The sequence below is a fragment of the Aspergillus melleus genome (genome assembly GCF_016097325.1).
Source record: "Aspergillus melleus strain CBS 546.65 chromosome Unknown contig5, whole genome shotgun sequence".
Taxonomy (NCBI): domain Eukaryota; kingdom Fungi; phylum Ascomycota; class Eurotiomycetes; order Eurotiales; family Aspergillaceae; genus Aspergillus; species Aspergillus melleus.
In genome coordinates this window covers 2,102,203-2,115,471 of record NW_025763374.1, presented here as the reverse complement: position 1 = coordinate 2,115,471, position 13,269 = coordinate 2,102,203, and the positions used below count along the sequence as shown (strand labels likewise).

Here is a 13,269-nt window from a genome sequence, read left to right as displayed (position 1 = left end):
CTCGATCGATGGTCTCATCTAAGATCGTTGGAAAGTTAGTAACTGATGATCGATTTGGTCTTATACCCAAGGTTGAGATCGGTTAGACCACGCAAATCACGAAGACGCAAGCAGGCACGAGAAAGACATATTCGCTTGTCGGTTTGTCTTTATCCCAAAAATGCTGAGCTTGCCATTTCGCTTGTGGGGTAATGGAGATTAGTTTGCCATTGATGTACACCCCGATGTGTGGCCATTTTTGATAGGACTGATCATCCATCCTTGTATAACCAGTTCTTCCGACTGCCCTCTCCATATAGTCTGTATGTTTCCGTTTGCGTTTATGTCGTCTTTTGCAATTTCAGATGGCAATTGGCCTTCTGAGAAACACAGGGAATAGTGGGAGAGTCTTCTAAACTGTCTTATCTGAAGGGCGAGATAAGTCGTCTTGTGAAACACTTGATGCCGGAGTTATCTGGGCCAAAACCCCCCTTTAGGCGGTTCCATCAATAAGACCGCCAAGCTTTGCACTGGTAGATGTCCATGTAACTAGTGATCATCAGCTACCTTATGTAATTGGATCGGCCGTTTACGGTTCGGCGTTTCTTTCCTCGCTGTCTTGACAGGATGCACGAGACATCAACTGAATGTCAAAATTCCAGAACCACTTCCTGCGGGTGCAGTCATCCGCGCTGTTTTGCTCGAAACGATGTAAATGGTCCTTAACCCATGCAAGTTGAGCTTGGTGCACCACTTCTGGCAAGATCTTTGGCTTAATTGAAGCGTATTGACTTCCCCAATTATTAGGGGAATCGAAAGGTGCTGCCCAGTAGGTATCGGTTGGTATCAATGTGTTAGAAATCTATTCTGCGCTGCTCAATGCCCAGGCCAATCCGCCGAGTAAACTCGTCCACAGCGACCAGGTTCTGGTCAGCATCATCATCTAAGATTTTGTTTCTCGATATCCTCAGGTAGGCAGTCGCCGTTTTGTTGTTTGGCATTTCGTGAGCCACCACTCCGCACTTTCTTGGAAAAGCCGAATGCTCTCACCGACTCCACACTTTATGACGTGTCCAACCGCTACTTGGTTGGCATTCGTGGACTGTCATATTTCTAGAAAGAAAAGGTTAGATCAAATCAGACTTGTGGAAGCGGGTCAGTATACTTACTCTATAAGCAGACCCTACGAAATCAAGGCTTTGAAATGGCTGACATGGGCTGGTTCATCCCATGTTGTTCTGTTAGCCTGCCCGTATGCATAGTACGGAAGACTATCTGGGCAACCCTCGGTGTCGCGGCGCTAATTATTGTAGCTCTTGAAACAACGATTCCGTGCCTCTGGGTACTAGGTACAGACTTCGAGCGTAGTAAACCAAGATTTGATCACGCTCGGCGTTGTGCTTTGCGTAGTGCAGGCGACTATTTGCGCTTCGAAAGACGACCACACTACGTGTGACTCAATGATTGATCTAGTCTGTCACACTTCTGGCTCAAAGACAGATTGTCTTCAAATGACAGTAAAGGGGCCAGTATCTTGCTCCCAAGCTTGGTTGAAATCAACAGGTCGTCATTTCTGTCTGTACTGGAATGTTCTGCAGGTGAAGGTTTTGGGTCTCCTCAAGTATTGGAGGTGGAGATAGAGCTTTCTTGATTCTTAGGGCTCTATCACTCCCTCGTAGATGACCCTGGCTTCTCGCCCCTTGAGAGAACATGTTGATGTCTTTGTATCGTGTCAAAACTGGTAGAAAAAGGCATGACCACAGTAACTCGGCTACCATTGTAGGCCACGATCGAGCTGCCTGAATCAACGAAACTCTTTGGGTCGATTTCCCTTGGCTTGCAGGCTTGTGTCAGAGCTTTCTCTTGCCTACGTTTGGGGTTCTTTGGGCTGTTAGTAAAACGGTAGCAAAAGGAAGTACTTGACACATACCTTTTACAGAAGGTCATTCCAGTTGCAACCCTTTTCCTTAGCAAATGTTTTACTGTCCCTAAACCATCTTTCTGGGGTTTACGTTTTTGCTTCAGAATCCATGGACCGGCGTTGACAAGACTCTGTAGCTGTAGGCTGTTAACGTTGCTTATCACAGTAGTGTGGGATATTTCATCTCTTGACCATGCGTAGAGTCTCGGAAGAATACAGCAGCCCACAGCATTCTTCATCTTGAATCCGTCTTGAAACGGAGACCTTGAAGTAATGCATAATAGACCGACTTGGCTCGTCAAATCAAATCCAGCTTTTCATCGAGGAAAAGGTATAGAGCTTCAAGCCGTCACAGTATTGCTCTCGAGATGAAGAGATAGAGATGGATGCACATGATGAGAAGTAGAAGGGGGAGGTGGGAAGCAGCGAATACCCCATCCCTCTGCTTGAGTCGAACGTCCATGGTGAATAGGTAGAAGTTGGTGAATCATTGCAGTGAAAAGTGGCTTACTGGGGATACTGGACTTTTCTATCCTTTTAACATTCACTCGTCTGAGGCAGTTAATGATAATCTCGCCATTTGACCACTATCCAGCAATCCGTCCGTTGGGAAAGCAAATGTCGTAAGTTTTGCGGCCTCAGGGAGGATCGGTGACGTGGCGAGAATGACGGGGATCAGGGAATGTTGGTTGGATATGATATTCCAATGGCGATATTCTTATGAAAAGAGCTCATTGTTTAGAAAAGTCTTAGATGCCCAGAATAGTTTTAATTTGCTAGTATCCTTTCGTCTACTTAGGAACACAACATGTCTCTTACAGCTTTGATATAATAGATATAAACCGGCTATCTCTGTAATCTGCACGTATATCTTTATTCTGCAACTCCAAACCTGTAAGTCAAAAGTTAACACAGCATCCTACAAACCGTTCTCATCCTCTGGAATTAAGAGTAGAAAGCATTCTGAAACAAATCCGCATCCGAACACCCCGTAAATACCTCATTGACCTCATCGCAATAATTCGGCCAAGCATCAAGATCAATCAGATCGACCCAAGACCACAGCGCATCACCACCACCCCCCTGTCCCAGGTCCGACCCAAGGCCCAAGCCCCCATCAGTCGTAGAATTCCTATCTAAACCACCACCCAGACGAACATGAACATCATCCAGAGGAACAGTCCCCGACTTCGCCGACGTCTCAGCCGCCTTCCGATAATCAATGTTCAAAATCATCGTCAACTTATCCACCTTAGCACGAAGATGCCTTGTCAAACAAGCCGCTCTAACAGCAACATCATTCTTCGGGCCCGCAAACTCGAACGTCTCCAGCGCCATATCAATATACCCTCTTGCCATTGGACAGCGGTGACAGAACGGATACGCAAGCATGAAGCCCATTAACGTGAGGACAGCATTCCACTGGTACTGGTAGATCTCGCAAGACCCGAAGAACAGGTCTGTTTGCGACATGCAGCGATGGACGGTTTCGATCGTCGCTAGGCCATGTTTGAGTGCTGTCGCGGCGTGCGCTTCGGCTTGGGGACTACTTCTAGGGACGAGGGGTTGGGTGGGAAATTGGATGAAGACGCGGTGCAGGCTGATGATAATGTCACGGTATTGGAGTTCCAAGAGAGTGGAGAGTTGGTGCTGTAGTGGGGGGCGATTCATGTAGTTGTTGCTGCTGGAGTCTGTGGTTTCGGTTGGCAGGGACCCAGATTGTTGGGGCATTTCAGGCACGTCGAGTCGGAGGTGCTGGAACCAGTCGTGCTGTCGGAGAGCGTTTCGCCATTTATCGAGTCGCCAGAGATTCCGGGTTAGGGCTTGCGCTTGAGATTCTGCGTCGTGGGTTCGGTTGGGGGTTTTATCTCGGGCAATTGATTCAATAACTCCGAGAGCTAGATACGTTAGTTGGATAGATTGAGTGTGGTATGGGAAGTAGTCTGATCCCGGTGGACTGTCTGATAGACGACATGGTGGCGTGGATCTCATGATAGGGAGCTGGGCACTAAACGGCTTGCCAAGGTGTCTCGAGCAGCGAAAGTCCAGATGAACTAGTGTCCACCAGATGCGGGATGTGAGGTCCATTTCCTCGGGAGAGACACCGACAGGAGCATCGCTGTCGAAGTTCAGCGATCGAGCCATCCTAACCGCCAGACCGATCATGTTATATGCTGCTTGGTGCTGGCCGGCGTCGAGGAGGTAGAGGGTCATGATGCAGTAGGATTGGAGAATGGGGAGGGACGGCTCCGCGAAGATCGAGTATTGCGTCGCACTGGCTAGACAGCGCTGTAAGTACGACATGCCGATTACTCTAGAGCATCGATTGTCTTTTGAGAACTGCTTCCATTGGAACCCCAGCAGCCGGGAATGGAGCCCCGAATAGAACGCATACTGCATTGCGTACGCCGTCACTGCGTCCCGGAGTGGCGGGTGGGACTTCAAGTCTTCAGGACCGAGTATAGGAATCAGCGGGTGCAAACGGGTCCAGAATAATTCTGAAAGACGGTTTACCTGGACAGGGGTGAGGTCGCACTCTGTCGGATGAGCCCCGTCTAGAAGATGCGGGCCGAACGGCGATGTGTAGGCCGGAGGGGGGTCATCTGGCGATGTCTGCGAGAGCTGCGACATTCCAGAGCAGAACGCATTCAGACGAGAGATAAACCCCATCATTGACTCCAGTCGACTGTTTATCGACGCAGATTCATCTCGCTGGGCACTTTTGCTGTTGTCATAGCCCGAGGGCGTCTCTTGCGGCGTAATCAAGTCTTGGGCTCCATCATCCTCGGCCCTATCAGGAGCAGAAGTAATTCGAGATAAGTCTGGCCCCGCTTGTCGGAAACGAGGGTTATTTCTATCCAAATGTCTTGGGCCATCGCCATGCCCCGAGACCGGTGTCTCTTGCGGCGTAGTTAAGGCTTGCGCTCCATGGTCCTTGGGTCTATCAGAAGCAGAGGCAGTTCGACGTGGGACTGGCCCCGCTTGTCGCGGAAGAGGATCCCCTCTACTCGAACCTCTCTCCGGAGTTTGGATACGACTGCAGAGGACTTTGTTTGACTCGCATTGGGAGCATGGAGTAGACGCATCGCATCGCACTCGCTGGGCTCGACAGAAGTCGCAGGCTCGGCTGACCTTGCGACGTTTGGCCAGTGGCCGCTGGGTCTCAAAACTGTAGAACATTTTCTGATTTGATGTGAGGATTGTAGACCAAGCGATCCTGGCTCATTCTACTGTACATCCATGCTCAGGCTGAGAAATGTGATATATTATCGTCCCTGACCAGCCAACCGAATAAAAGGGAAAGTCCCGGTTCGGTTTTCAGCCAATCGGAACGACAGGAGGACGCTGAATAGAATCCGGTCGGGGACTTTCCGGTTACCTGCCTACCTGCCTTTAGACTGGAGCGAAGGGAGTACCCTGAGCAGGAAATGATAGTATATGAAACAGGATGTTCTAATCATGAAGAAATCTCCAGGATTTACAGAGTACGTTCCAACTCGTTTCCCAGAAGACCACTGCTTAGCAATATAGACGCAAATTGTGTCGACCTCTTCAACAATCAGGCCGGCTGGCCCAATGGCAAGGCGCTTGACTACGAATCAAGAGATTGCAGGTTCGACCCCTGCGTCGGTCAATCTTTTTGTTTTTTTCTTGCATCTCTCCTACTCCTTCTTTTAGATGAGCAATCAATCAATGTTCTCCAATTTTTCTGCCTTTGTTTATCCGCAACTGTTATTCCTACTGCTCGCCCCTACAAATTTTCCAAAACAATTCAATGCTTTTCACCCATATCAAGAACCCTGCATTTACAAAAATCTTTCGAACACGTCAAAGAATGCACCCCTATCGAATAGGCTTCTTCTCCACATTCAAATGTCCCAAAATCAATTCCACCTCCTCATCCGCCGTCTCCAAAATATGACTCGGCGGAAACCCCGGAGTCCACCCGATCTGCCTCCCATGCTCCGGCATAAACCGACACCTAGTAATCGCAATTAGCCTCGTCATCGTTCCACAACCATAAGAACGATAATAACATACATCCCACCCAAAAGAACAGGCACAGCAGAAGGCGACACATTCAACGCCTCGCCCATTTTCTTCAAGGCTTCATCATCTGCCTGCATGACGTCATCGTCATCAAGCACGTTGCGTTTCGCCAGCGCCTTCGCCATGGCCTTGTAAACATCGTTCCAATGAACGTGGCCCGACGCGGCCAGATAGTAGCCGTTCTTGCCGTAGTGCCGTAGCCAATCTCCTCACCCTGGAGGAGTTTTTTCAATAAATGCAGGTATAAACTTGCTGTGTCTGCGATGTGGCAGACGGGCCAGGTCTAGAGAACATTAGCTTGAACTGTTCAAACGTAATGAATAAAAAATGGAAAAACATACTGGGTCATCAGTATCCTCTTTATACACTCTTCGCACCTTCATCGCCGCCTGCACGATCGCTACGTCTTGAATGGACGTCTTATTTCCGAATCCTTCGCCGGGGCCGTAGACTAGACACGGAGCGAAGATGTAGCTTCTTACGCCGTGCCTGTCTGCGGTGTCGATTATGGTTGGATTCGTTCGAACAGACTGCGCAATCATATATTAGAAACCACCTGAAATATGTAGGATATTGATACCAACCTGATCAGCAGACTCATGTCCCGACCTAACCTCCCTCTGCAACTCATACAACCCCGGATCCATATCCGATAAATCACTTCCCGTGTCAACCCCCGCATGTCGACTAAACTGTTTCGCGCCGGTCGTGTGCAGAAAATGCACTTCCTTACCGGTACGCCTCCGCACCTCCCCGAGGGCCTTTATCATGGGGAGTTGATGCGTCGCCGTGTATGCGTCTATCAAGAAATAGACGATCGAGATCTCATGCTCGATGATGGCTTTGGTCACGACGTTGTGCTCGGATACATTGACAATTAGCGGCGTGGCGCCGTATTTCTGGACTTGTGTGCCTTGGTCTTCGTTGCGGACGAGAGCGTAGAGGGTTCCGTGTTGCGGGAGGGCCGCATCTTTCCAACGGGCGAGGATGGTGCCGCCTAGGTAGCCTGAGGCGCCGGTTAGGAGAATGTTGTGGGACATTGATCTTTGGGTTTGGGCTGATAGGAATGATTAGGTTGAGTGGTTGGGTTTGTGGGTTATATAGGTGTGGTCATGATGCAACGTCATAGATGGGGTTATGTTCGTAGATATCAACCCTTGCTGATTGGTAAGCTATCTATAATTTTGGGGTATATTTCTTGAGGAGTGCTTTCTCCGACATGTACAGTAAAGAGTGGGGGGATTTTCTTTCTTGATGCAATGAGGTGGATCTTCAATGATCCCGTCTAGGATATATATTCTCGACTATGGTAAAAGGCCACAGATCTATTCCTAGGCTCAACTTGGTCTCACAGAAACATTGAAACTCAGCTTACGATCAACTATACATACTATAAACCACTATGAGAGCCCAGCTTCTCGGATAGCGATTTTGGAAATTTCGCGATAAAATGACCAGTTTTCTCCCTCCGAGCTGATGCTATCCGAACGGAACGGCTCACTGAGCAGACCCACCTACCAGACGGAGCCAATAGGAAAACCTGGAGCGCACCGAACAGAGCCAGCTCCGGGCTGTTAATCAGCAGTGATAAGATGGTCGATTTGTAAGGACTTTTTTAAGTAGTTGGATGTGATTTCCAATGGTTCCTAAAAGGGATTTCTCCGTAAGTTCCAATTGGTAGGTTCTAGATCTACAGGAATGGTGAAATAGTCACCATAGAAAAATGTGTAAATACCGTAGAACCCTAACCTACAACTCCGAATATTTAAAAGCAGCCATTCCCCCTACCAAGAGACAAATTCAAATCCATTCATCCAACCAACATATCCTCTGGAAAACAAAAGACAAACATACCCACCAAAATGGCCACCCACACCGTCTACCGCCTCCCCCAACTGGGCGCCATCACCAACCTCACCCCCCAAACCGAGCCCATCCCCACGATCTCCAAGCACGAAGTCCTGATCCGCATCCGCTCGGTAGCCCTCAACTCCCGGGACCTCCAAGTTGCCACAAACACCTACCCCGCGGACACCAAAAACGACCTGATCCCATGCTCTGACGGCGCAGGAGACATCGTCGCCGTGGGATCCGACGTCAAAGACCTCAAGGAGGGCGACCGCGTCGTCATCTCGTTCGACCCGATGCATCTGTACGGTGTGCAAAAGGACTTCCTGACGTGTCAGGGCGGCGCGGCGGATGGGACGTTGGCGCAGTATGTTGCCAGGCCGGCGTCGGGGGTCGTGAAGATCCCGGCCTCGGCGCCGCATGGGTATGCGGAGTTGGCGAGCTTAGTGTGTACTGGCGTTACGGCGTGGAATGCCTTGTATGGGAATGTGCCGTTGAGGGCGGGACAAGTGGTTTTGGTTCAGGGTTTGTGTTTCCTCCCATTTCTTCGACTTGATTGTTCGCAGCTAATACCGATGCCCAGGAACCGGAGGCGTCGCCATCACAGGTCTCATCCTCGCGAAAGCGGCCGGCGCAACAACCATCGTCACTTCATCTAGTGACGAGAAGCTAGCCATGGCGAAATCGAAATTCCAGCCCGACTATTGCATCAACTACCGCACGACACCCGACTGGGCCGCCGAAGCGCTGAAGATCACGGACGGAAAGGGCGTCGACTATATCCTCGAGATCGGCGGACTGGGGACCATCGAGCAGAGCATCAAGGCCATCACGCCCGGTGGGAATATCAGCGTGATTGGGTATCTGGCGGGGAGCGACAAGGTGGTCGATGTGCCGCTTCAGGCGTTGTTGAAGACATGCGTGGTGCGAGGTGTGCTGGTCGGTCCGAAGTGTCTGCTGGAGGAACTGGTTACGTTTGTGCATCGGGCGGAGTTGAGGATGCCGGTGGAGAAGGAGTTTGGGTTTAGCAGGGAGGAGGTCATTGCTGCTTATGAGTATTTGCAGTCGGGGCAGCATGTTGGGAAGGTTTGCATTCGGGTGGATTAGAGTATAGATTAGATTGGATGAGATTGTTTGCGGAGTCTCATAGAAAATGAAAACCAATGCACAGTGTATAGAGCGGAAAGATATTATTGAAGCATAAAAACATTCATGACCTGGAATCACCGAAGTATCCGCAACTAGAAGGTTCCATTGAAATCTTACAGGCATCGAGAGCTCACAAAATATGAAGATTATACCTGGAGCCTTAGGCAGAAACACCCCCACAACCACTACAGTGACTACGACTAGTCACAAAAGAACAGCATAAAGTCAATATTATTCGTTGCTCAATAGCCTATCAATTATTCAACAAGAAAACAAACGCCCCAGATCATGTTACATCAACCGCTCAAGGTCCCTATAGAGAAACAAAACAGTCAGCCACAGCCACGAAGTATGTTCGCGAAGAAGAAAACTCACCAAGAATTTGAAGTGACCGTCGTTGTTGGCGATCTTATCAGCCAGCATCAGACCCTGGCGACCTCGCGATCCACCGTCGTGCGTGCGAAGATCGGCACAGAGCTTCGGGCCCCACTCGGTGTGCTCCAAGGTAACGTTGGAAGCGCTGCGCGTGAAGTTGCTGCCGCCCCAGATGAACCAGCCTGTGGATGTTAGACCAGAGGTATGCAAAAGGTATGGCGAAGGGGAAGAGAGAGAGAGAAAGGAAAGACATACCGTCAGTGTTGCCGATGTGGTCGTCAAGACGGATCTTGCGGTGGATGTGGTGGCCGGACTTGTCGCGCACGTCGGCCGAAAGGACGGTGCAGCCGTTTTCGTGGCCGAGCTTGATGTTCTGGCAGGTGGTGTGGAAAGACATGGCGGAAGGTGTTGGGTTGGTAGATAGAGAGATAGAGATAGAGATAGAGAGAATTGATGAAGATAGTTGAAGCTGAAGATGGAGAGGGAACAAGGATGAGGGGCACGTATTTATGTTGACCGTTTCCTACCCTGCGGCATTGCTGCCCTACAGACTAACGCTGCATGGTGACACATTTAGTGGAGAGTGGCGGCAATAATTGGAGGGCAACGCCACGCCTGGTGGGTCGGACTGGGACAAAGTGGAGAGCACTAGTGGGGGATGGTGGCGGTGTGTATTTACTATTCGCCAAATAGGTCTAGTCAGTCTTTATTTTGGGTGACGGAGGGTCTACAAGTGGGCTGCTCTCGCTGGAGAGACGGGATGTTGCGGTGATGTCAATGGTGGTGGAGGGTGAGGCTGCGAGATGATATCCGGATCGACGCGTGGGCTGGTGGGTTCCGGAGAGCTTGTGGCTAGGGCGGTCGGTAGCTTTCGTCACGGTGCTATTTTCAGTGGTAGCTCCCTGTAGCTGAGGTTGTACAGCATGAGGTTGACTGTATGTGGCCTTCTCCGTAAGATGACATCAGTGTTCTGCAATGAACTTGCAATCTTTAGCACAGATCGGGTGGTGAGAGGGGTGGCATGCAATCGGGATAGTTAATATATCGTCATATCACAGAAAGGAGGGGCAAGGGCGTTTCATATCTATGAAGACCCCGCTGTACTAGAAGATCCTGGAAGATCCAGCCTTCTGCAGTCCATTCCATCCACCACCTACCATAGAATTGGACCGATCTCTAAGAAGACACGGGAGAGCAAAGACATAATCTGGTTTCCGAAGTCTTTCTGGACCGAGACCGGCCATTCTGCTAATACAACCTGCTGTTGTGGATGAAAATGCGGTACTCTCTGCTGCCGCGTCAGATACTATGATAAATCGCACATAGCCTTTGACTTGGCTTGACTCGATCTAGCAATTCTTCAGAGCAAATGAGTCCAAACCGAGGATGTAGGCTTCATCTACTCGTTGCTTCTAAGACATGCCATCTCCTGCAGGACATATGCAGTGAAGTCATTTATGGAAAAGGAATTTTTATAAACCTGCTGAAAGACCCTTCCGTCGAGGGAACACCAGCTTCAAATCTCCAGGAAAGTGCTTGAGCATAACACGCGGTTATGTAAACTGACTAAATTATGTTAATCTAGCCAAAATTAGGGGTGACGATACAGAGAGAGGATAATGGTGACGGAGCCTGGACTTCTAAATGACATATTGAATCCACGCAAGGTGATAGCGTTTGGAAGCTGTCCAGGACACCTCTCCCAACCAACTTTGGAAACAATTGAAGACTACTTTGATCTCCTGGATAAGGAGATGTACTGTAAGATCCCGGTAGAACGACGTCCTACCAATGTCCTGCTAATCCTAGCCGATTTTTATCCCCCAGGTTTAATCGACTAGGAATGCACATAGGCAACACCGGCCAACTTCATGCACGTCATTTCCTGACGACTCTACTCGCGAAGCTCGAACACAGGCTCAAAGGGTTGGACGAGGCTCTCATTGCTACGATCGAAGCTCTTACTGTTGCGAGAGGCGACGAAGGAAGCCGAACATAAGACGATGAATGACGGTCGTATTTAGCAGCTAGCGTCGTTCGTAGAACAGCCATCAAAAAAGGGGAATCAAACTAGTTGTATGATGAAGTTCATTGGGAGCCTATTAACCAGGGGTACAACATACTTCGGTAGAGGATTGATTGAACCAAATCATATCATTGTCTATGTATGTAGAAGATTCAGGTGCTTCGAGCAAGCCGCCAAACATTCGCTAAATCAAAGTTTCGAAGACCTTTATATAAAGCGGAAATTCCCATCAAATCGGCCATGAAGATCACCAGGTATTGAAAGTAAAAGGGCCTATAAGGACCCCTGACCTAGTTGTTCTGCGTCTTCATCGGCCCAATCAATTTCTTGATTTTTGGCAGCCTACACCTGGCATCTCAGATTCCGACAATGTACAAAGAAAATATAATTTCGAATACTTGTCGGGAATCATGGGATGAAAGTGCAACACCATCCGGCCTAGAGTCATCGAGGTTTTTGAGGGCCTGCGAGGGCGTCTACGGCACTACGATGCAGTCATGACCAACGTGCAGGCGATACGCAACGTCTCCGACCTTATGCAACGAATAGGCCTCGTACAACAGTTTCGATTCACCACCTTTAACGATGAAGAGGGGGAGGCCCCGAAACACCCACACCGTCCTAGAGGGACTCGATCTAGGCGAGGAAGACGATGGCTAGAAAGAAATAATGTAGTACAATTTCAGTGTTTAGAAAAGCCTTTAGTATTAGGTGGGTGTACCACCTGCATAGCCTCCCGCTTGCTAAGGCCGAGAAAACAAGTCAAGTCAAGTCAAACCAAGCCTCACGGAGCACTCTAGTAAGGATACAAACTCCATTCAGAACGTGTCCTATCCTCCAAGCTGCACAGCCTTGCAAGAACCCTGTCGCAGCACTCATTATACCCCAGACCCCCGAAGTAAGCCACGTAGCCATCTCCTATTCGAGCCCCAACAACCGGCGCTATGCACTCGCCAGATATGTACTCGCCTTCATCTCCGCGGCATCCCAGAGGCGACTCCAAAATCCGCTCATGTGGCTGTACATTGGTCAAGTACCTGAAATGTGCCATCCACCACTCTGGAAATTCGAATTTGTTCAGAAGAACTTCATTCGGCCAGATGCATTCATCGTTGATCTCCACGCACAGTTGAGCCACACCGCTGAAGCTCCAAGGTAAACACAGCATATGACGGAACATTTGTTCTGTGAAGTGTGCGTCGCAGAAATTGGCAAAATAGACGCCGAAAATCACGATACCGCCATTTTGGAGGTAAGTCTGGAAGTAGCGGGCTACGGCGGTCCACTTGCTAGGGTCTGTTATCCCTTCGTCGGTGAAGATCACGGCCCGGGGATCATTGAGAACGAGGTAGTGGACGGCATCGGAAAGTGCACTGATTTGCACCACGCGAGATATGTTCCAGAGAGACGCCATCAGGTTCTGGTATCGTTTTTCGTGCCTGGATGCTAGGCTGATGACGAGGATCTCTGGGAGGATTTGATTCATTGTGAAGTTGGTAATTATGAAGTAGAGCAGCGTAATTTGATAATCGATGTAATGATTGAGATATGATAATGCTGATGTAGTAGCCTGTTGAGGTAGTAGACGTGATATGATCGCGATGTGGTCTCTGGGTAAACGTGGGGATAAGGAACCGAATTGTAAGGAAGCTCGTTGTCGCGACATCGCTCCTGCCTCATCTGATTGTTTCCCCCCAACGCGCCTTGTTGCCTAGTTAGTTATAGTAATAAACTGTGAAAGTGCGTCTATCGGGCTTGAAATTTGACCTGGCCTCGACATGACGCCTCGTGGTCGTACAAACATGGAAGACCTCTGCCTGAGATTACGATGGGAACAGGTAGGATATTAGTGTTTCATGCGTCTGCATAGCCAAATACAAATAGAGTAGTCAAGTTCTGACATCGTATTTTGCAAGCGCTT

General features: G+C 49.4%; 6 protein-coding genes and 1 non-coding gene across 7 annotated transcripts; 2 read left to right on the top strand and 5 right to left on the bottom strand.

Annotated features, from left to right (window-relative positions):
- Window positions 1-2,845: 2,845 nt before the first annotated feature.
- LDX57_009152 (putative transcription factor) lies at window positions 2,846-5,080 on the bottom strand (the record flags this gene model as incomplete). The annotated part of the gene is made up of 1 exon (XM_046090871.1): window positions 2,846-5,080. One exon carries the CDS (start codon window positions 5,078-5,080, stop codon window positions 2,846-2,848), a length of 2,235 nt encoding a protein of 744 aa, XP_045946846.1.
- A 382-nt stretch (window positions 5,081-5,462) lies between these two features.
- On the top strand, window positions 5,463-5,534 carry LDX57_009151. The gene has a single exon. It is a non-coding gene; the product is annotated as a tRNA-Arg (tRNA).
- Window positions 5,535-5,743: 209 nt separating this feature from the next.
- On the bottom strand, window positions 5,744-6,333 carry LDX57_009150 (uncharacterized protein; the record flags this gene model as incomplete). Its single annotated transcript, XM_046090870.1, has 3 exons — window positions 5,744-5,882; window positions 5,942-6,132; window positions 6,328-6,333. The coding sequence occupies 3 exons, from the start codon at window positions 6,331-6,333 to the stop codon at window positions 5,744-5,746; spliced, it is 336 nt and encodes a 111-aa protein (XP_045946845.1).
- Window positions 6,334-6,495: 162 nt separating this feature from the next.
- On the bottom strand, window positions 6,496-6,990 carry LDX57_009149 (uncharacterized protein; the record flags this gene model as incomplete). Its single annotated transcript, XM_046090869.1, has 1 exon — window positions 6,496-6,990. The coding sequence occupies one exon, from the start codon at window positions 6,988-6,990 to the stop codon at window positions 6,496-6,498; it is 495 nt and encodes a 164-aa protein (XP_045946844.1).
- Window positions 6,991-7,812: 822 nt separating this feature from the next.
- Window positions 7,813-8,905, top strand: LDX57_009148 (zinc-dependent alcohol dehydrogenase family protein; the record flags this gene model as incomplete). Its single annotated transcript, XM_046090868.1, has 2 exons — window positions 7,813-8,323; window positions 8,382-8,905. The coding sequence occupies 2 exons, from the start codon at window positions 7,813-7,815 to the stop codon at window positions 8,903-8,905; spliced, it is 1,035 nt and encodes a 344-aa protein (XP_045946843.1).
- A 346-nt stretch (window positions 8,906-9,251) lies between these two features.
- Window positions 9,252-9,719, bottom strand: LDX57_009147 (CVNH domain-containing protein; the record flags this gene model as incomplete). Its single annotated transcript, XM_046090867.1, has 3 exons — window positions 9,252-9,260; window positions 9,323-9,504; window positions 9,578-9,719. The coding sequence occupies 3 exons, from the start codon at window positions 9,717-9,719 to the stop codon at window positions 9,252-9,254; spliced, it is 333 nt and encodes a 110-aa protein (XP_045946842.1).
- A 2,425-nt stretch (window positions 9,720-12,144) lies between these two features.
- On the bottom strand, window positions 12,145-12,834 carry LDX57_009146 (uncharacterized protein; the record flags this gene model as incomplete). Its single annotated transcript, XM_046090866.1, has 1 exon — window positions 12,145-12,834. One exon carries the CDS (start codon window positions 12,832-12,834, stop codon window positions 12,145-12,147), a length of 690 nt encoding a protein of 229 aa, XP_045946841.1.
- Window positions 12,835-13,269: the final 435 nt, after the last annotated feature.